The sequence below is a fragment of the Ictalurus punctatus genome, chromosome 12, assembly GCF_001660625.3.
Source record: "Ictalurus punctatus breed USDA103 chromosome 12, Coco_2.0, whole genome shotgun sequence".
Lineage (NCBI taxonomy): Eukaryota > Metazoa > Chordata > Actinopteri > Siluriformes > Ictaluridae > Ictalurus > Ictalurus punctatus.
Window position 1 is genome coordinate 29,938,711 of NC_030427.2, and position 22,293 is coordinate 29,961,003.

General features: G+C 45.4%; 1 protein-coding gene across 3 annotated transcripts in view; it reads right to left on the minus strand.

Annotated features, from left to right (window-relative positions):
- The window catches only part of myh9b (myosin, heavy chain 9b, non-muscle), a 45,001-nt gene extending 23,086 nt beyond the window's left edge, over window positions 1–21,915 (minus strand). For 2 of the 3 annotated variants that reach the window (XM_017481571.3, XM_053684726.1), the window contains exons 1-5: window positions 21,699–21,915; window positions 2,544–2,875; window positions 1,215–1,371; window positions 962–989; window positions 730–823 (exon numbers count right to left, since the gene is read on the minus strand). In XM_017481571.3, the coding sequence (XP_017337060.1) occupies window positions 730–823; window positions 962–989; window positions 1,215–1,371; window positions 2,544–2,870 (606 nt within the window). In that variant the 5' untranslated portion in view covers window positions 2,871–2,875; window positions 21,699–21,915. Of the gene's footprint in view, window positions 1–729; window positions 824–961; window positions 990–1,214; window positions 1,372–2,543; window positions 2,876–3,302; window positions 3,324–21,698 lie in introns of those variants that run through there. The other variant, XM_053684728.1, reaches the window with a different exon arrangement.
- Between the last annotated feature and the right edge of the window lie 378 nt (window positions 21,916–22,293).

Sequence of the window (22,293 nt, forward strand, 5' to 3'; positions counted from 1 at the left end):
AGGAAATGACATCTTTACGTAAGACATGTTCCTGAAACCTTCTAACCAATCAGCACCCTCCACTCGCCCCAGACTCCGCCCACTTCTGAGCAGCTTCAGGTCATACAGTGAAGTGAAACGGGTTTGTTGGCAGAAATGATGAACTTTGACCCATGAACACTGGAAGAAGTGCAGCTTTTATATTTCTGATGGATGGAGGATTATATTTTGAATTATTTTAGAGAAGTATTCTGAAGGAAACATTTCCCTCCTACACACACACACCCCCGAGTGTGTTCCCGAGACATCACCCTGCAGCTCTCTACAGCCTGGTATTTTTATTTTAATTAAAGGGCAGAGCTAATGACAGCAACACTGGAAGTGTTCTGTGTTTAAACATCACGCTGCAGATGAAGAATATTTTCAACATGAACACTGAGGATAAAAACCGTGATGCCTCTGGACCATGTCCTACTGAACTAAACACTTCGCCCATAATGAGCCACGCCCACATTACAGCTCATGCAGTGACATACTCATCACACTTAAACACACAGAGAGGGAGAGACAGGGGGAGAGAGACAGGGGGAGAGAGGGAGACAGAGAAACAGTCAGAGACAGGCAGACAGAGTGAGAGAGTCAGACAGACAGACAGACAGAGAGAGTCAGACAGAGAGTCAGACAGAGAGTCAGACAGAGAGTCAGACAGAGAGTCAGACAGAGAGTCAGAGTCAGACAGACAGATCTAACCTGGTCTTTCTTGGTCTTGTGAGAAGAAGCCACATGGGCCAGATACTGAATGACCTTCTTGGTGTTCTCTGTTTTCCCAGCTCCAGACTCACCCCTGATCACACACACACACACACACACACACACACACACACACACACACACACACACACACACACACACACACACGGTATTGTATTGTGTATATTCTGCAGTAAAGCTGTGGCTGTGGGTGCTGAGGCGTCTCACTCACGTGCACAGGATGGACTGATCCTCACGGTCTGGAAGAGAAGAAGAAGAAGGTTAGCTCTGTGCTTCAGTGTGACTGTATCAACTCTACACAAGCCTCGCTAACAGGAAGTGCTCATCCCACACACAGGAAGCAGGATATTTTGTCTCAGAAGGCTAACATCCCGAGAACACGTCGGGAGTGTGTGTGTGTGTGTGTGTGTGTGTGTGTGTGTGTGTGTGTGTGTGTGTGTGTGTGGGGCACGCTACACACTCACCCTGCATCATGCTCCTGTACGCCGTGTCTGTGATGGCGTAGATGTGCGGCGGCATCTCGTGCCTCTTCTTTCCCTTGTACATCTCCACAATCTCCTCCGAGTAGATGGGCAGGTTCTTGTAGGGGTTGATCACCACGCAGAACAGCCCGGAGTACGTCTACACACACACACACACACACCTGTAGAACTATCTTCAGGAATCATGAGAAGATACTCCTATCATATCGCCCCACCCCCGCCTCTAACCCCTCTACGTTTACTTCGAAGCACGATCTTAATGGCGACGACGCTATAATCCTACACTTAATCTACAAAATTGTGAAATGGTTAAAACCTTTTTTTAAATATATTTTCTTTTTACTTTTCAATTTTCATATTCCATACATTTCATTTTTAAATAAAAATGTAAAAAAAATCAAATATATATATATATCGTCTACGAGACGGCGCACTCACGACCCGGGGGTCGAGACGGCGCACTAACGATCCGGGGTGTGTGGAGTGACTGTGGGGGGGGCGTTGTAGAGTGACCGGGCCGGAGCAGCGACAGACCAGGATCCCGGGATCATGACCCGTTTATTATAACTATGCTCAAACATCTCATGATCTCACTGTGTACAGCCTAAAAACCAGGAGTGGGGTATATTTGCGGCCTGGAACCTCTCTCACACACACTCTCTCTCTCTCTCTCTCTCACTCCTTTTTCACTCTCCATCTCTGTAGAGATGTTTCTCCTCCTCCTCCCTGCTCTATATTGTTCCCTGGAGTTTCCTGTTTACTGCTGAACTCTAAACATGGAGAACACATCCTCCCTCCCACAGAGTGAGTGAGTGAGTGAGTGAGTGAGTGTGTGTGTGTGTGTGGTCAGTTAGAAGCGTTCTGGGATGGGTGATTAGGACAGTGTGCAGGGAGACGCAGGACTGGATGGAATCCAGGCAACCACGAGCTGATCCGATACACGGCTAATCTCTTCCAGCAGCTGCACACACTCTCTTACTTCATCTCTCTCTCTCTCTCTCTCACACACACACACACACACACCCCTCATTCTCTCTCCATCCAGAAAACTGTCTGCTGCAGCAGCAAGAACAGAGTCTAAGCCCTGAGTAACACCCCCCTGTAGCGGTGCTATCGGGTGGCCAGGTTATATCGTTTAGGATAAACGGCGTGTGGCATTGCTTAAGCACGGCGTTTTTTCTTTCGGCGCAGGAAAAATAAAATGCTTCGTACATCGTGCTTAAATTCCCGTGACCGCCGAGTGAGGTATTTTCCATCTTCAGCTCCGCTGATTAAAAACACCTCACGGCGTGGAGGATATAACGGACTTACGTAGATGAGGCCGGAGTAGTAGCGCTCCTTCAGGTTGTGCAGCACGGACGCTTCGTTCAGGCACGTGAGCTCGGCCATGTCCTCCACCTTGTTGAACTTGGGCGGGTTCATCTTCTGGACGTCGTCCTTGTTGATGCGGATCTTCTTGCCCGTGTCGGCGAGCTCCACCACCACCTCGTCGCCGTGCTCCTCCCTGAGCGAGCCGGCCTCGAAGCCCAGCCGCTCCGACGGAACCCACACCAGCTTCTTGGAGGCCCAGTCGGCCTGCGCCAGCGGGTTGTTCACGACCGAGCGGTCCACGTACAGGTACTTATCTGCAGCCGACATGGTTGCTGAGGGGAAACCAGATCAAGAAAGATGAAGTTAGACAAAGGGCTAGAAGAACCAGGACACCTTGAACCGTTATTACATTTAGAAATGCATAGAAATATATTAGAATTAAGACAACACAAAACTGTGGCAAAAAAATAAATAAATAAATAAAATCTCCATATAGAATCTGTATCTTCTAGAAGTCTTAGAGAAGCAGCGTAACGATCAACGCCGATCCTCACAGCTGTGGAGAACCATCAGTGCTGTCCGGGTTTATTTTTAACGCATCACTGTGCACACTGAAAGCTCGTGCAGCCTCGCCCTCGATAATAACCCGGTGAAAGAGACCGAGACGCACAGAGCCGTGCCGCTCCACCGACACACGCCGTGCACGCCCGTCCCAAACCCCCCGCGGAAATCACACACATCGCAGCTCAGAACACGGACCTCGGGGTAATACCGCTCGAATCGGCGTGAGGAAGGAGTCGATAACGTCCTGATTAAGTGCCTTAGTCGGGATGTCGAGGGACTACACCGCAGAGGCAGCACGCAAGGCTCGACGCACGCTGGTAAAACCAGCTCTACGGGTTAGAGCGTTACAAAAAAAAACAACACGCCACGGAGTACTCTGAAGCGACCTCGTCTCTCATTGGATAATATTAATGCCAGGGTGAAAGGTGGAGAGATGTTGGTTCAACTCCAAAACGTTTGCAACATCTCTTTCTGGGAAAAACACAAAAGCCTGTAAAACGTTAGATCTTACACAGGACTTCAGGAATGCACAGTTCAGGATGTGTGTGTGTGTGTGTGTGTGGGGAAGGGTTTGCTTGCTCTCCTACCAATCAGAGTCCTTTTCTGGTCTCCGATCAGGGACCAGACTCGTTCCTCTGGGAGAAAGCTCTCTCTCTCTCTCCTTTTGCCATTTGGATAAATTGCCTTGTTTATCGCACCCGTGCCAAAACGACTTTTAAACAATCCCGGCCTCTTTTTAAGCAGCGTGTCGGCGCAGCCGCAGGCGTGAAAGCGAGATCGGGTGTTGGATGGAACCGTACGCGATTGAAGAGTGACGCTGCGCCGACACACTCGTCACCTCGGGAGCAGAAACGTGGTTAGAACGACCTCGTCGCTACAAGCCCTGACACGACCCAGAAGGCCTCTCTGCCTTTCCCATGCTCGAGTGTTCCTTCCTGAGAAGCGCTAACCGAGGCAGAGGTGACTCGACAGGTTTTCAGCAGGAACGGAGGCTCTTCGAGAAAAGCCTGCGGCTTTCAAAAAAAGGAAAGCGATTACGACCCGAGCCGGGCTCCGGCTTTCACTCCTCACGCCATTAGCATTCCCGCTCGGCATGAGGCTAACACACTCCTGCTGCTACAAACACGCTACAGCTAGCACAAACAGCAGCTGGTTTCTTTCAGCAAAGCCTGCTACACGTTCAGCTAGAATGTGAAAAATCCCTAAGCAAAGGGAGAGAAATCTTTACTTTAAGTACCTAGTGGTTTCGTGAGCTTTTGTCACTGTTTCAAGACAACATTTGTAACTGATTATAAATAAATAAATAAATAAATAAATAAATAAATAAATAAATAAATAATTGACTGCCTTTTATTTGACGGCCACGTATTAGCCCTGAAGCTATGAGCAACATCCGACTGAACGACAACGCGGGTCTCTATCCTGGTTTAATCCGGACAGGAGATTTTGTTCCTTCCTCCCTTACTAAACACGTTACTAAACACGTGATTAACGTGTTTAGTAATCTGATTATCGACCAACTCCTGAGGGTTTTTTTTGTCTATAACGAGAGTCGCTTCGCCTCAAGTAGCGACGCTGCTAGTTGAACCATCATTCCCAGGAGCGCTACTGTCGCTACCAGCATCTTTCTAACATACTGTACACAGTCTACGTTTTTATTCGAGTTGTATATTGGGTTGAAGCCTGAGTGACTCGAGGAGTTTTTATGGTTGCAGACTGTGCATAATGCTACGCAAACGAAAGCTGTAATAACTCCTGTAATCAGCTGTCAGAACAATCCCCTTAACCTGTAAGCTGGAAATCATCTTTCAGCCCTGACTCAGGACTACGGAGTCATGTTGGAGCGTGCATGTGCGTGTGTGAAAATACAATCCAAACGGAGATGTTCACCATATCGCATGAACACACTCACACAAACACACCAAGAGCCAAGACAGCAGGACTTTTCTTCTCACGACACCCTCCTCCCCAGACACACACACACAGAGTCTCTAAACACTGACCCCCACAGCTGACTCCCATCACCACTCTTCCTGTATTCCAAGTTGGTAGAGCCCTAAAATTAGCCCCCCCCCCCCCGACAGCCCCTCTCCTCAACCGCTGAAATGATAAACTATCCGTTTATTCCGACTGCCAGGGTCACATTCCTGTCATACTCTCGCTTATCAAGAGAGAAGAGATAAACAGTTCCTCGCTTGTTTTCGAACCTCTCTCACGTCTGCCCATCGTGACCCCGCCTCTCTCGCCATCAATCACTACGTTTACACGGACAGCGGTGATCTAATTATTGATCTTTTTCTGAATAAGACGTATAATATTCTGATTAAGGTGTGTACATGAGTCGCTTTTAGAATACTCCTTTCATGTTCCCGTGTTACAAGTTATAGAACGTAGATGGATTAGCGGCACACGTCATTACGTCCCCATGTCACGCCGTCCGACGTCCCTTCAGAATTTCACGTATCGACGTACAGTTGGTCTTCGTCATGCAACTGTATACAGTTTCGGGTGTTTCATTAAATTTTATGAAAGCTTCAAGTGCGGTTAGTTATTAGTCCTGCTGTACGTGCAAACAGACGACTTGAAGCCGTGGGCTGCGTCCCAAACCGCGTACTTGCCGTCTATATAGTATATAGAGATGCATGTATGTCTCCTACTACATAGCAGGCAAGTACGCGGTTTGGGACGCAGCCGTGCTCTCTTGTTTGCCGTCAAACGGTTGAGCGCTGCCGTGTGTGTACGTGTCCTGTCTCACAATGCGGTGAAAACTCTCACACGAGGTTAATAGTGTGATTAAGGTGTGTACACGTCTGTAACGCACGTCCATAACGCGACTAAAACAGGAAAACTCCACACATCTTAATTCGAGTTTACTTCGAGTATGACTTTAATCAGATTAAGGTCATCAATAATCTCTGTTTACATGCGAGTTTCTTAATCAGAGTATCGTCTTAATCGGGTTCATATCGGATTATCGTTGTCCGTGTAAACGTCCTGCATGGAAATCGGGGTTGAGCTCAAAGCTAATAAGACGGAATTTTTAACAAAAGGTCTTTGAGCGGATTATATTGGACGCAAGCAGTGGTTGTAAGAAATGGTATGAAGAAGAAGAAGAAGAAGAAGAAGAAGAAGAAGAAGAAGAAGAAGAGTCATGTCAGTTGATCACACGATCGCGATTTCATCTGCTGATATTTTCCCTGCACCGCATCACCAGAGACTGAGGATATGGAAACATAGCCGTGGGTGTAGTAAACACGAACCAGGTGGAGATTATTTCCCCAAAACGCCTTTGAAGAAGAAGCTACAAGTAGACAGAGTGAGCACACACCGTCTCACACACACTCTTACACAACAGGACAGACGACAGAACCGTAAGGTCTGTTGGGGGGTTGGAATGAAAACGTGTTCCTTCTTGTAGCAGGAAACTGTGTGCACGTGTGTATAATAGTTTTGCTCCACGTCACTCTTTATTCCGTCGACGAGACCTCATGATATAGCGCACTGCTCCTGATCTTCAACCCAAAGCACGTGCTCTCTGAGCGCACTGCCCTCTGACCGGTCCGGTCTACAACGAGCTAACGAGTCGGCTGGATTAGGACCCGGACACTTCACAGAAGAATGCTAACATTGCTAACGGTGACTAAAGTGTAACAGCTGGCACGATCCGCTTACCAGAGCCTTACATTCGCCATTAGTGTCAGGAGGATGTGATGCACAAGTGCTGCCTTTAAATACCCAGTTCCATGATAACCCCTGGCTCGGGGACTCGAGGGAGCTGTTTAGCTACAAATGAAACGTATAACCCTTCACCATCCCCAACCCCCCCTCACACCTTATGTTCTCTTTCTCTCAGTCAAGACAAGATTTCCGCTCAAAGTTTTCAGTTCTGCTCTCGAGTCACGAGGCTAACGCTACTAACGCCTCAGTTTAAATCAGTCCCACTGGGAGACTCCCATGAGAATCAGCGCTTCACTAATTTTAGCGGTCCATTTCTCCACCATCTCACGTACTGGTGGACTACATCCGAGAGGAAACGCTACGGCCAACAAGTCTGAGACGGCGAACGACGACGTGCGGGTTCCGCAACGCTAAACTTTTTGCTAAAGGCGACAGGAGCTTCAACCCCCCCCGCCCACTCACCTCCTTTCCCAATTTAAAACAACAATCCACTAGTGTTTGTTTTTCGTTTTGTTTTTAAATAAACTGTAAATTTCCAGATCATCATCGGAACCACTTGAAGTCGCGGAACTACAAACAATTAGAGAGAGCATACCGGAACGCTAAAACGGCCGGGAAGATCTAAAACTGTACGGCTACTAGAACGTTATAGAAACGCTCCCTCTACTTGTGTGAAGTCCTCGTGAGAACTTCTAGATGGACGTATACACAGTTTGAGAGGAAATGCCAGAACTCAGAACGTGAGAAAGGACTCGTGATGGAGAGAACTTTCCAGAACGTCGTTAACTAAAAGACCTAACCCTCCCGAACTGTACAGCCATCGGAACCTTCTGGAGAACTCCCTTCAGTCGGGTTACGTTCCAAACTTCTACAATTACAGAGAACACACCAGAACGTCTCGGAGGTTTTTACGACTATAGATACTAGATGGGACAGAGGGGAAAATTCCAGAACGTCGCCGAATCTGGTGGGAAATTCCCCTCGAGTCGTTCCACAAGTGTCCAGAACATTCTCGACCTCCGGACTCCCTGAGCGCTCCAAAGTTCTTCCTTGAGGAACAAGGAAGTCGTCAGACACGAGCCAATCTGGAAACCGGTTGGGTCAAATGGGTCATTATTTTTATTTATTTATTTTTAATCAGATGGGAGTGGCACATCAAACAAAATTACACACACCCACACACACACACACACACACACACACCTCTCAGGCCGAATACAGAACAGCAGTTCATGCAGACTGCAGTGCGAGAGGTAATAAAAACAGCTATAAGCTCTAACCTGGAATCGTATAATCTCCGGGTTCAAATGGACGGGTGGGGATAAGGTGGTGCAATAAAGTAAAACGGCACACCTTTTTTTATTTTAAAGAGAGGTCAAAGAACACACTTAGAACCAAGCTGTGGTCTGATCTACAGAGTTGATGTAGCTACACTACACTCTGCATAACGACAACACACTGCAGGCCTTCATACACGATTTCCAGATTTATTTTCCACACAGACCCGACCTACATACCATTACATACATTCCAGATCGGACCCGTATCCGATCCCCGCCGCAAAATATATACCTGGTGCTACCCCCGGTAGCTGCCCGGCAGTTTTTCATAAGGTTTTATCCCAGCACAGATAGCAAACACAAACGTATTTATTTTAGCCTCCAGGATTCACGTGTGTCACCGCCTAACCATGAACTATTAGGGCGGGGCGACATGACAAAAAGACATATCACGGTACTCGACGGCGTTCCTACGATACGCACCACGATATATAATCTAGCTAACAAAAAGCCCGCAAAACAGTAGTAAAATAAACAAACAAACGGTTAAACTGACTTTGATGACGCTTTTATTTTTTGTTCACGTTTACAAAATACAAAAGATCAAAGGGTTTAGGTTTTTTTATGTTTTCTGAATCACGTCAAATCAACAGCATCCGTTCAGGACCATTTCATTTTTGTACAAAAACGTCATCATACCAACGATAATTCTGAAAAATGTATCGTGTTGTGTATCACTATACGGATATTAAATCGATATATCGCCCCGTCCTATTAACAATCACAATAACTTCAGGATTAACAGCGGGGGAAAACCACACACGTCACATCGTCACGTATCCGACACGTGTCGAATTTTAGGGCCCCGTTGGAGCGCGGCCCGTATCGGACGTGGAAGAAACCGGGACCGAGTCGTTTACACGTACGCGACGAGATCAGATCGGCGTCAAGTCTTTGGAAAACAAGGTAAAAGCGTCCGGAGAGGCAGGAAGAGAGTGTCCTGTCCTCACACAGTCATGACACAGTTAAATCAGTCACACTGGAGGACTCCTGGGAGCGGCGCGGCTAATTTTAGCCGTCCATTTCTCCTCTGACAGAATACTGAACTAAATCGGAGAGGAAACGCTACACGATCGTGAACGCCCTCGATAGAACAGCAGAGATCCTGAGCTTTTCTAACGTGAACACGTCCCCCTCCCCCACATCCCCCCGTGAATATACCCTGAGGAATCAGATAACATGACTGATTGTAGCCTGACGCACACATTAGCGCTGAAGCGGAGTGCCGGACGGCGTCGTTTCATATCCAGGACTCCGGCGCGGTTGCCGAGAGACGACTAGTGACCCGTGACCACCTTCTGCTCTCAGAGGAACAGCAGTAGCAGAAGGAAGGCCAGGTATTTCACCTCTCTGATTAAAACCACTTGATCATGAAAAGCCTGACTTCACTCCCTCACACGTTCCTGGGCTTTGTGGTGTTTTTTTTGTTCCCTTGTCCTCCTCCGATCCATGCTGCGTTCATTCCATTCCAGTCCAGCGCGCCTCTCTCCCTCTCCCTCTCTCAAAAAAAAGCCAATAAAGCTGATGGATGGATCGTGGACTGGAGTGGAGAGGACTATAAAAGGCCAAATATGAGCATCGGTGCAGAAAAGAGGGCCGAGCAGCTGTGGGAATGACGTCTCGCTCCGACGCTGGGGGTTAAAAAGTGCTTTCTTTAAAATATCACGTTTTTCCCTTAACTTTTTCTCTCTTGAGGCTTTTTCTCCTCCCCTTTTTCTCTCTTGAGGCTTTTTCTCCTCCCCTTTTTCTCTCTTGAGGCTTTTTCTCCTCCCCTTTTTCTCTCTTTAGGGCTTTTTCTCCTCCCCTTTTTCTCTCTTTAGGGTTTTTTCTCCTCCCCTTTTCCTCTCTTTAGGGTTTTTTCCTCCCCTTTTTCTTTCTTTAGGGTTTTTTCCTCCCCTTTTCTTTTTTTCTTTAGGGTTTTTTTCCACTGGTATTACAGTCACTGAAGCAGGGAGTCTACCTGTCACTACTAGTCAACGACACTACCTGCATCTCTAACGTCCTCCACAGATTTCATATCCAACCCTGAAGTAGGCGTGGCTTAAAAACAGCTTTGTTTTTTTAAAAAAAAAACAAAAACAAACGAGCTCTAAGGAACCCTGAGGAACGCGGAGGGAAAATCCCCAGATGCAGAAACGCCAGCAGTGTCAGCCTGGTGTGTCGATTCAGTTCCTCATCACCCCAGAGATTTCTGGTAATCCCGCTCACACAGCTTCGTTTGTTTTTTTCTATCCGCTCGCAATACTTTTACGATAAACAAATAAACACAAACACTACCCAAAAAAAAAATTTGAAAGAAAAAAAAAAAAAAAAAAAATCACAGGAATATTTAAGATGTTCAACACTCTAACTAAATGCATATCATTTACAGCTAGCTTTATTTATTTATTTATTTTTAACATCTATTTTAGAATTACATTAAAAATAAACAAGCAGGTGTCCTAGAAGGGATGGAACATTAACAGTTCATGTGCAGAGTTCACAAAGCCTGTATGTTATATATATCCTACACAGTGAGCGTATACAGTAGATGGAAGGGGTTTCAGATCAGAAATCACATCAGAAATGTGAAATAAAGCTACAGCGACCAAGACCAAATTATCCCTCCACCTCCTCATGATGCAGTATTCTTCTTCTTCTTCTTCTTCTTCTTCTTCTTATTATTATTATTATTATTTCTTTTTTCCGACAGTGATTCTTCTCACCTGTGTTAAATCGGCATCAAAGCTACGGCTCATGAACACTCGACCACCTTTACCAACTCTCGCTCAAATCGCTTTAATCTTATCGTCCAATCGGAATGCAGTGGTTCGTTCGCAGTGGGTGTCATTGTTGCGACTGCGGCTCCTCACCCTGACGCCTGAACACTGCCCTCGTTTAACCACATACACACACCCCCCTCTCTCTCAACACACACACACACACACACACACACACACACACACACACACTCCATCCTGTACCACTGATGGTCAGATAGAGCAGGACACGGTGGCAGACGAGCACACAGGACATCCTGCTTCGCCGAACAGAGCCGTGAAGCTGTCGAGCACGCGAGAGGTTCATAAAAGGATAAAAAGGAAGTGACAGACAGAGAAAGCTATTTTGTCGTTTGCAAATTTTGGTGCAGGAGGGAAAAAAAAAAAGAAAGGAAAAAAAAAAAGAAAAAGAAAAGAATGTAACATCTTCCTGAGGAGACTTAAAACCAGGCTATGAACGGAGGCTGAACGAGACACGACGCCAGACCTTCAGCGTAGAAGCACCGATACGACGAGAGGAACAGGACAGCTGTGTGAGGCTTAATCCTCATCGGACAGAAAGCCTCCGTCAGGCCTGTGTGTGTGCAAATAATGACACAAATTCCCTATACATTTCACTATTACACTACAGAATGATTTCTATATAACCGTTTTTTTCTCAAATATAAAAAGTTCAAAAGCCACGCCACTTAATAATAATAATAATAATAATAATAATAATAATCCTCTCACGATATCCACGTTAACTTTTAAATAAAGTTTTTATCAAAGCCTGCAGTTGATTAGATGTTAAATTTGAGTCCAATCTAAAGTGATTAACATTACATGAACAGTTTCCCGTCCTGGTGAAACGCTTTTCTGTTTAAAAAGCAACACTTCTGTCCCGCTGGCAGTCTGTAGGCAACGTTGTACACCGTCATAAACCCCGTGTTCTGTAGAAACGTCCGAGAATCATACGAGGATTCTGCCACATCTGTAACGTAGATAAGGTTTATAGCTTCCTTATCTACATTACATTACTTTAACCCTTTAACCCCCGCGGAGGGCTTTAAGAGCAGCAGGGGTCACGCACATATAACCCCCCCGTTCACGTCCAGACAGGTAGCGTCTGGTTCAATAGTGTTTGCACAGATAAAGCTGGTCTAACAGTAATACAGCAGCCCGAGGGCTCGTGAAGACGCAGCGTCAGTGTCTGTATTAGAGGCCTTGGTTTCTCCCTCTCTCTCTTTTTTTTTTTAATGGCTGGGAAAGAATGCAGGCCGAGTGGTTTTTCATTCGCCTTTTCACTCGTCTCTGCGGTGCCACGTCTCGGCACGTCTGAGCCCCACCTCGCAGGCACGAACGCACACCTACCCATTCTGTCGTTTCAGGGTCAGACCACTGCGACGTAAACAAGCGTATAATTAAATCCACGACGCTTTTACCTTTAATCCGGAGCGGATACGCAGAGCAGTCGGGACGTGAGGTCACGTGATCACTCCTATTATATTAACGTAATAATCCAGATGTAATAACGACGTGCTGATTAAACGACTAGCTTCTTAAGTGTTACCGTTGCTTCATGATGACCAGTTAGGGACGCGAATAGCTATCAGTTTGAACCATCGGCTGTACGGTACAACGCTAGACCGGTGGCCATGTGGACCTTTCCCTTACTCGGCTTCAGCGCAAAAATAACGCTTCACGTGCGTTTCATCTTCCCCCAGATCAAACTACTCCTTTAAGGAAGTCACTCGGATGTATGGAATAAAAAAAAAATAAAAAAAATAAAAAAAAGTGCTTTACACGTGAGAAATTTAAGCAAATTCAGGACAATGCTGGGAATTGGCTCCGCCCCCAAACAGAGCAGAGCTGCTCATGTTTACGTTAACGCACCAGTGACTGTTTATAGCTGCTGTAAGGTAAGGGAGAACAACACCAAACATGTTTCGTGGTTTAAGCATAACCATAAGCATAAGATAAAAACTGCCGTGGTACAAGAGGAGTAACCGCTAGGAAAAGTATTAGCGCCCTGAATAAGGCATTGGGGGGGGGGGGGGGGGGTGAAGCTTCATCAGACCGTCCTGGCGTTATTCCTTACATAACTGATCAGATCAAGGTTTATTTCTGCTACTGTCAGACTATTTACGGTTAAAGTGTTCTACACTCACACACAGTGTCCGTGTACACAGAGTACAATTCAGACTCGTACGTCCTGTTAGTGTTCATTCCACCAGCGGATAAAACAAAACATTATTATTATCATCATCATCATCATCATCATCATCCGCAGGGTTGTTGCACTGAATTGTGACTCACACCATCTGTGAGCGTTTCCTTCTCTTTTCTGTTCATCTCACACACACACACACACACACACACACACACTCTTTAGTTGCCGTAGCTCAATAAAAGCAGTCCTGTCAACTGTGCATATTAAATATATATATATATATATATATATATATATATATATATATATATATATATATATATATATATATATATATATATATATAAAATGGAATAATTTGTTCAGAAATGAAAAGCATGAGACGGGTTCGCTCTACAGAAAAGATCAATAATATAATAAAGAGGAGCCAAATTTTCTATATAAATAAGAGAGTAGTAGGGTTACACCCCTCTCTGTGTGTGTGTGTGCGAGACAGACAGAGAGAGAGAGAGAGAAAGAGAGAGAGACTGTGTGTGTGTGTGTGTGTGTGTGTGTGTGTGTGTGTGTGTGTGTGTACCTGCGTTTTATCAGTGATCACAGGTGGACTGGTACAGTACTGACACAGCACAGCGTGAGGTCATGAGGCAAAGTCCACCTCAGTCTAGTTACTTATGAACTACAGTCAGCTGCCTCTGAGACATGCAGCACAGCAAGCTACAATCCACTACGGTCCACTGCGTCCCACTACAATCTACTGTGTCCCACTATAATCTACTGTGTCCCACTACAATCTACTGTGTCCCACTACAATCTACTGTGTCCCACTACAATCCACTATAATCTACTTTGTCCCACTACAGTCTACTACAATCTAATGTGTCCCACTACAGTCCACTACAATCTACTGTGTCCCACTACAATCTACTGGTCCCACTACAATCCATTATGGTCCACAGCAATCTACTATGTTCCACTACGGTCCACTACAACCAATTATGTTCCAGTACAGCCCACTAGAGTGAACTACAGCACACTATGACAAACTGCAGTGTACTGCACTGATTACATTCACACTTGCGTTCAACTACTTCACAACACAACCCAGGTTGCACCACAGAACACTATGGTCCACTACAACCCACTACAGACAACTTAACCCCCGATCCCCCACCAAGCCACTACAGACAACTACCACCACCACTGCAACACAGTCCAGTCCACTACAACCCACCACAGACAACTTAACCCCCGATCCCCCACCCAGTCACTACAGACAACTACCACCACTGCAATACAGTCCAGTCCACTACAAGCCACTACAGACAACTTAACCCCCGATCCCCCACCCAGTCACTACAGACAACTACCACCACTGCAATACAGTCCAGTCCACTACAACCCACCACAGACAACTTAACCCCCGATCCCCCACCCAGCCCCAGTCCACTACAGCACAATACTTTACACTACAGTTCAAGGGGGACCACAAGAGCCCACTGCTGAGGTCCAGGGCTGAGCTGGTTTGGGCAAAAGCAACAACACGGTATAAAATAAAGTGCGTTTGAAGTTGGACTTGAGCAATAGTGGCAGGCACACACACAAACACACACACAGGTGCATGCCACACCCTGAATGAAAACCACACTCATCTCTGATTAAAGTAGACATGTTCATAAGTCCTTCACAATGACTTCCAGAAGACATCAGCCACATGTGAGACACACACACACGGAAGAGTCTAAATAGGTTTTTCCACTCACCGAGTGCAGGCACATATGAGCTGTACCAAAACCGCTTCATCTAAAGCCTACATCCTGCACCGACAGGAAGTTAATCATACTACTCATTTAGCACCCACCCATGTCACAAGGTCACACTTCAGTAACTTGCATCATTAATATGATACTCTGAGATAACACTCCGACACAGACTTCACAATTTCACCATCACTTACACCAACAGTCACAGGTCTGCGTTCCCACAACTTTCAACTAAAGACTAACAAATGAGCATTAACGCTATACAATAAGTGGCTGGTGTGTACGTGTGTGTGTGTGTGTGTGAGAAACACTGCAGCAGGATGTGGTGATGTCGAGAGTAGTGCTCACTCGCTCACACACACACACACACATACATACAATCTCTCCCCTTCTCAGCAACAGCCTGCTTGTTTGGAGATTGAGCGAGTTGGTCCTGGCTTCCGGGTATTGTTGTATTCTTCACAAAAGTTACAGGTGTGCCGAAGGAAGGCGAGCGCCAAGACAGGGCAGAGAGGCGGCCCAAAAAAGGGAAGAAACGAAAAGCACAAACACACACAGCCGAAAAATGGCTGAGATCATTCTCTCTCGAAGAATGATCTCAGCCAAGAACGAGAGCGCGGAGTGGCGTTGGCACAGGGCGAGAACGTGAACCACCGACAGGGAAACATGGTCACATGATATCATGGTTTACAAAGGAACAGTATGTACGTGTATTAAATTCGTACGTGACCGTAGCAGAGCTCCACGTTCCTAGCGAATCATGGCTCGTCTGGATTCCCTGTTTACCGCCAGCGCCGAGATCCTGAGTATATACGCCTGCTAATTATTACTACAACGCTTCATTCATATTAGGCGGCATTGTGTAAGAGCGGAACCTGCCCCCCACCAAGGTTCAATGTTAAACGTTAATATTAACTCCTGGTTAAATAATAAGTCGTCGTTTCTGTTCTTCTGCAGTGCGACTCAAACAACCCGCTGCCGGAAACCGGTCTTAAATCCGCGTATTAATTTCGTCGAATACGCCCTGCTTTATATTAACGATACGAGGGGGTGTTTTCTAACCCGCTCGGCTTTTAAACGTCTTTCTTCCGCAGCCTCGCCATGCAAATGTGAAGCGCGTGTGGTACAACGTCCACGTTCACGGGTCACAGCGAATGAGCAGGAATATTAACGCGCTGTTTTACGTGCAAATGCTGACGACTTGACACAGTTCCTGAAACGAACGGCACTGAGAAACAAACCTCAGATTAAAAAAAAAGAAAAAAAAAAGAAAAAAAAAAAGAAACAACGGTGGGTACAGGGACGCCTCCTCTGACAGCAAGTCCTGTCCTTTTTGTTACTACACTGCACGCATGACTATGCCTGATCTCTAGCAGGAAGAAAGCAACGGGATGGGGGGGGGAGGGGAAACAAACAAAAGTATTTCAGACATTTGACCTTGCCGTGACCTTGTCGGCGTTTGGATCAATTCCAAAATGTAATCAGTTCATCATAACATATAAACCCTACAAACATTCAACCACTCGAACTCGATATCATAATATCGCCACCATCTAGATCTATAAATAATAGAAAAAGAAAGTAATAAAGAGGGGAGAGAAAGAGAACAGGAGGCCCTAATGGAACCCTAAAGTAATGGCATCTTGTATATTAAAATAAATAAATAAATAGGCGAAGAGTTCTCATGTGTCTACGGTGGATGATGCGCTGCAGTGGACGAGCTGCATTACTGGAAGATCTGGACTGCACCATTTATTGGTCATTTCTCTGCCAGTGTCGCCTTTTATTTAAAAAGTTTAGCGGGCGTCACTAAATGTAAATCCGCTGTGCAGACAGCGTGCTTCGTGAAATACGCTGACCGGCATTGTTCCTGTTAGTACGTAGGAAAAAAACTGCAATACTGAAACGTTTGCGAATCTGATAGACCTTAGTTCAGCTCGATCGACGAAAACATTTCAAACACAAGTGTGCTGAAAGAAAGATCGATACACGAGGCTCAGTGGCTCGTCGTTACACCAACTACATCCTGCGTGGACTATCTTGGCGCCGTGTTCTGAGAGGTCTGACTCACGCTGGCCTCGAGTGTTTGTGAACATGGCCCCTTGACTTGCATCCAAATGACCCTGCGTGTCCTTTTGCATCGTGCCGTAAATGCCCCGGGGTATTTTAACAAGCTCTGCGCGCCCGTGGTGCTCTAACTGCAAGGACGTGCGCAAACCCTTATTCTGTTTACCTCGAGCACTGTACCGTACTGTTTAAAAAAGAATGAGACAGCAGATGGGAAACGATTAACCTGCCTTCCTTTCAGCACCTAATCGCTGACAGTGCCGAGTATCCCCGCCTACTCTCTCGACCTACTGTCCTTTCGTTCATCACATGCTGCATCGACGCTGACAGATTTACCAACCTGATGCTAAGGGGGGAAAAAAACAAATATGTAAACCACATCTGGATTGGTGAGGGAGGGAGAGAGAAATGTAAAGGAGCAAAGAGAAGCGAGAGAAAGTGCTGGATTACTGTTAAGACTGAGAAAAGTCAAAACAATAAAGGAGGCAGGATTCAAGTGGGTCACCGAGCCCCAGCGAGGATAAATCGCTCCAACTCGGACATAAAATCAGGTCAACTCCACACACACCCGCCCCAGGTGCACACGAGGAGCTGCATCAGAGCTAAAGCTTAGCAAAGACACGCTACATGCTTACCAGCACCACTGCTAGGCGCTAGCACGAAAAGCCCAGAAAATTACCTCAGAAATAAAAACTACAGGCAATAATAATAATAATAATAATAATAATAATAATAATAATAATGTGAAACAATGACAGAATGTACTTTCCCTAACAGAACTTCACCTCAGCAATACGTTATAATAAAGCCAGTTAGACACTTAGCAACAGAACATCACCAAACCAAGTGACGATAATGTAATAGTTTTATTTTAAACATGTACATACTCCTCTAACATCAGCTAACCAAGTCATGCTTATTATATAGCTAACAGTACCTCAGGAGCACTTCAGCCAGCTAGATGCTAAGCTAACGTTACTACACTAGTTAGCACACTTCTGTGTTGGCATGTATTAGCGAACGCTGCCTAATCAACACTTTAGACAGCTGGATAATTAGCTAACTAAATAATGCTAACTGTTTAGCTAACAGACACTTAGATACATAGTTACATTATAAAAACGCTAGTAGATTGGCGAACGTTAGCAAACATTACCTCATTAACACTTCATCCAGCTAGATCTTTAATTAACATTAATGTAAATGCTAACATTACCTCAACACTTCATCCAGCTAGCAATTATTCGTTTTCCAAACAACATTACCACAACTACCTTGTATATAAAACTTAATCATGGGGGGAACACCACATTTTTCCCTCAGAAAACATTTCCAACAGCTAACATTCGACTAGCAGGAAATAGTTAGCATGTCTCCCACACTTTTACTGGAGTCGAGTCCATCAAAGTACATGTTTTTTTAGCTTAGCTAGCGTAGATCACATGCTAATCTTCTATGCTGCGTATGGAGGCAATCTCTTATCAGCCAGTATGCCATGATGGAATACAAAACACACTATACAGTACATCAAGATGCGCGCGCACACACACACACACACACACACACACACACAGAGGGGGTGAAGCTAAACGGATTTTAGTTAACAGATGGATCTATAAAACAAGTGGATAGAAAGTTATGACTCAACACAGGTTTCCGAGTCATTAGGTAACAATGTGGGAAAAGTACCTGATGCCCACGTGTGTGTGTGTGTGTGTGTGTGTGTGTGTGTGCATAAAATATATATTTAAAAAATGTCCCACTCTGAAGTCTCTAGAGAAAATATGATCTAAAGAAGGATGATGCAGGAATTATTTCCCATAATGTGGCACCGGATGGAAAAAAAAAACAAAAAGAAAAGAAAATAAAGTCATGGATTTGATGCTAAACGCCTCCTACACGTCCCGCTCACGTGCCTCATGCATCACGCTGCACTCCCAACAGATTTATTCAGAAAACATTCGCAGGAACATTTCCACGTGAAGTGCAGTGTTCGTGAAACCTCTCAAACCGAGTGGTCTGTAAACTGTATTCCATCGCACATACAAAAATAAACATCTGCGTAACTAAAGTCATTCCACAGTAACCAATCAGGACAAAAGTAATGGCACCCTATAAGAGGACGACGTAAGAAGGCCTCACTTATTAATGCTCGGTTGGCCTCCACGGACGAGACAGCACTTCGACTGTCGCGCCGCTGACGCGTGCTCTACGCGACAAAGGTTTCACAGCCGTCCTCTTGACGTTAAATATGCCGAGGGCTTTGATCTCGTGCTTGCGATAGCAGACGTGCTGCATTACTGGAAGGTTTTTGTTGATGTGGAAATCAGACATGCTGCGAAACTGGTCGCTTACAAATGATTAGCATAGAAAAAAAAAATCAAACTGGGTTACCTAACCTTTTTAGTTTGAAAATATTTACACAGATGAAAGTTTGTAATGTTGGGACTTCTACATGCACCAGTGATGGTGGGATAAGGCATTATTTATTAGCTCGTAGCTATTATTTCCTCATGGGTCCTGTTGCCTTTTTCCATCTCATTGCACAAACACACAGAGAGAGAGAGAGAGAGAGAGAGAGAGAGAGAGAGAGAGAGAGAGAGAGAGAGAGAGAGAGAGAGTTATTAGCCTCCCACTGCACAGCTACCCAAATTTCCTATGAGGTTCTATAGGGCAGGAAATGGTGCACAGTATTTATGCCCATCAGCCTGGTTTTCTCGCTGAAACAGACACTTTTTTTCTTACCACAAAAAAAGGAAGTGAAGGTGACTACATTTTTGGGTTTTTAAATAACAACCCGCTGGGGAAGCTGAGAAAACGCCTAGATGGAAAAAAGCAAACAGCCAGTCCAAGTGATTAAAATTTTGTCACTGCTTGAAGCCAGAACACGGTAAGATTTGCCAAAAAGGCTGCAAACAACACTCATCGTATTTCAGCTCAGCGTGTCACACACACATGTGTACATGAACTAACACAGACCTGTATCACAGTGCATTATGGGAGTACATGAGTGCTGATACAGTGCACTGGCAGGACTAGCATGGATAAGCCATCACATACACAGTTCTACACCATGTAGGAGAAACACAGCGCACCCGTCAACCTATGAAGTAACAGCCCACAGGGATACGACCGGATCATTAATCCGGATTTCCCATAATGCATTATTGACGCGCTGCACTTAACATCGATAACGATGAGGCTCACTAAACTTGCATTACTTTTAACCCTCAGAAGCCCGTTCCTCTCAAAACCGAGGTTCATGGCGGTAATTAGCTATGAGGACACCTCAGTCTGGAGTTCAGTGGTTTGGGAAAGGTTTTATTTTTATTGTTTGACCTCCAGGTTCCCTGATAACGTCGAGGCAGAATGCAGCCCAACATGTGGAAAAAAAAACTGCAAGCGTTAAGATTAAACGGTCCGATCTGACTCGGAGCAGTTTATGCAAGAGTGGAAGTATAACATAACGTAGATTAGAAGTGAGTAATCAGTACAACACATCTGGCATTGCGGACCATTAAATATCAACGTGGTCACTTTTCGGCAACGTGGACTAGAGCTGGGAGAAAAGACGACATAATAATCGATGTCATAACAAGATACACTTTTCTGACATGTCATGACATCCATCCATCTATTTACCATACCGCTTATCCTACACGGGGTCGCGGGTCGAGGGGAGCCTACCCCAGGGAACTCGGGGTGCGAGGCGTTGGACACCCTGGACGGGGTGCCGATCCATCACGGGGTTCAATCGCACACTACGGATCATTCGGAAACGCCAGTCAGACTACAACACATGTTTATGGACTGGGGGAGAAAACCGGAGTACCCGGAGGAAACCCTGAAGGATGGGGAGAACATGCAAGCTCCACCCACATAGGGTGGAGGCGGGATTTGAACCCGCAACCCCGGAGGAGCGAGGCAAACACGTGCTAACCACTGAAGAAAAAGGAAAAAAAAAGAGTTTTCCTTTCAGTGTTAATTTCTTTTACTAAATAAAAGCGTTATTTTTAAAAGATAAAATCATTTATTGATCGTCCTCCTCCAATAGCATATAATATATATATATTTATATTCACACACACACACACACACACACACACACACACCAAGGACATTTTAGACATCATGGCACCAAACGTAACACTGATTCAGTCTCCCTCTCTCTCTATACACACAGGCCTGTGTGCACTGGGGAGAAAAGCTACGTCATAACCCAGATTGAGCACGAGCAAACAGGAAGTGAGGGGTAACGTCATCGCTCAGAGCCATAGTGCACACACACACACACACATTTATATATGTGTATAGTTATATCTCAGGCTAAATGTTCTTGAGGATGAAGTTTATAACCCGTATGAAGCACCGGGACTGCTCATGAACACTCAGCGAGCAGAAGTGTGCGTGACAGCTCGCGCCTCACATCCTCCATTTTTTTCCTCTCCTTGATGTGAACACTTCCGGTAAAGTTGCCTGCGCCTTTTATTTTCAATAATTTGGGCGAGTTTTCAGCCGGCTGCAGTGTTCCACTCTTACTGTTACACTGAGAGGAAGCGGAAACGGCGGAGAGAAGCGCGCACGAGCGCGCCGGGTCAAGCGGATTATTCGTGTTGTTTTGATATTTTATTCGATTGATTGATTGATTTATTTATTCCCCTGCGCGGGTCGGGGGGTTAGTGTGCACTTGGTCCGTCCTTCCTGGTGTTGGGAGTTGCACTTGCACACAAAGCGGCCACATCGACCAAATCACAGGAGCGCGTGCACTGGGAACAGGTTTAAGCTGAAAAATAAATAAATAAACAGACAAACAAACAAGTGATAGCCAGACTTACCTGCTTAATTGTTCTGTCCCAGGTGAAGAAGAGAAACGCAGTCGCCGGGTGGTGCTTTATCCGGGATCTCTCTTTTCTCTTTTTCTCTCTTTCTCTGTCACACAGCGTCGCAAACTTCCTCCGTTCAGAGCTAGCGAGCGCCTCTCAGTCTCTTTCTTTCTCTTTTTCCCCCCTCTCTCGCTCTCTCTCTCTTCCTGAACTGTAGAAGCGCAACTTGGCGTTGGGGTGCGGTCCTAAGTGGGGGGCGTGGCCTCACAGCACATGATCCCGCCCTGTTTCACCTCCTCCAGCCAATCAGAAGCAAGTATTTCAACAATCCTCAAGGGGCGCGAGCCAATCGTGACAGCTGAAAAGTTTTAGTGTGACAGGACGGAATTATATATATATATATATATATATATATATATATATATATATATATATATATATATATATATATATATATATATATATATAATTTTTTTGTTGTTTGTTTTTTTTAAAAGTCTAGTAATAATGAAATTTACCCCACTTACTCTTTTAATTAATTGATTAATTAATTAATCATTGAATTATGCACACGTATGCAAATTTAGATGAGATCTAGCAACTCTAA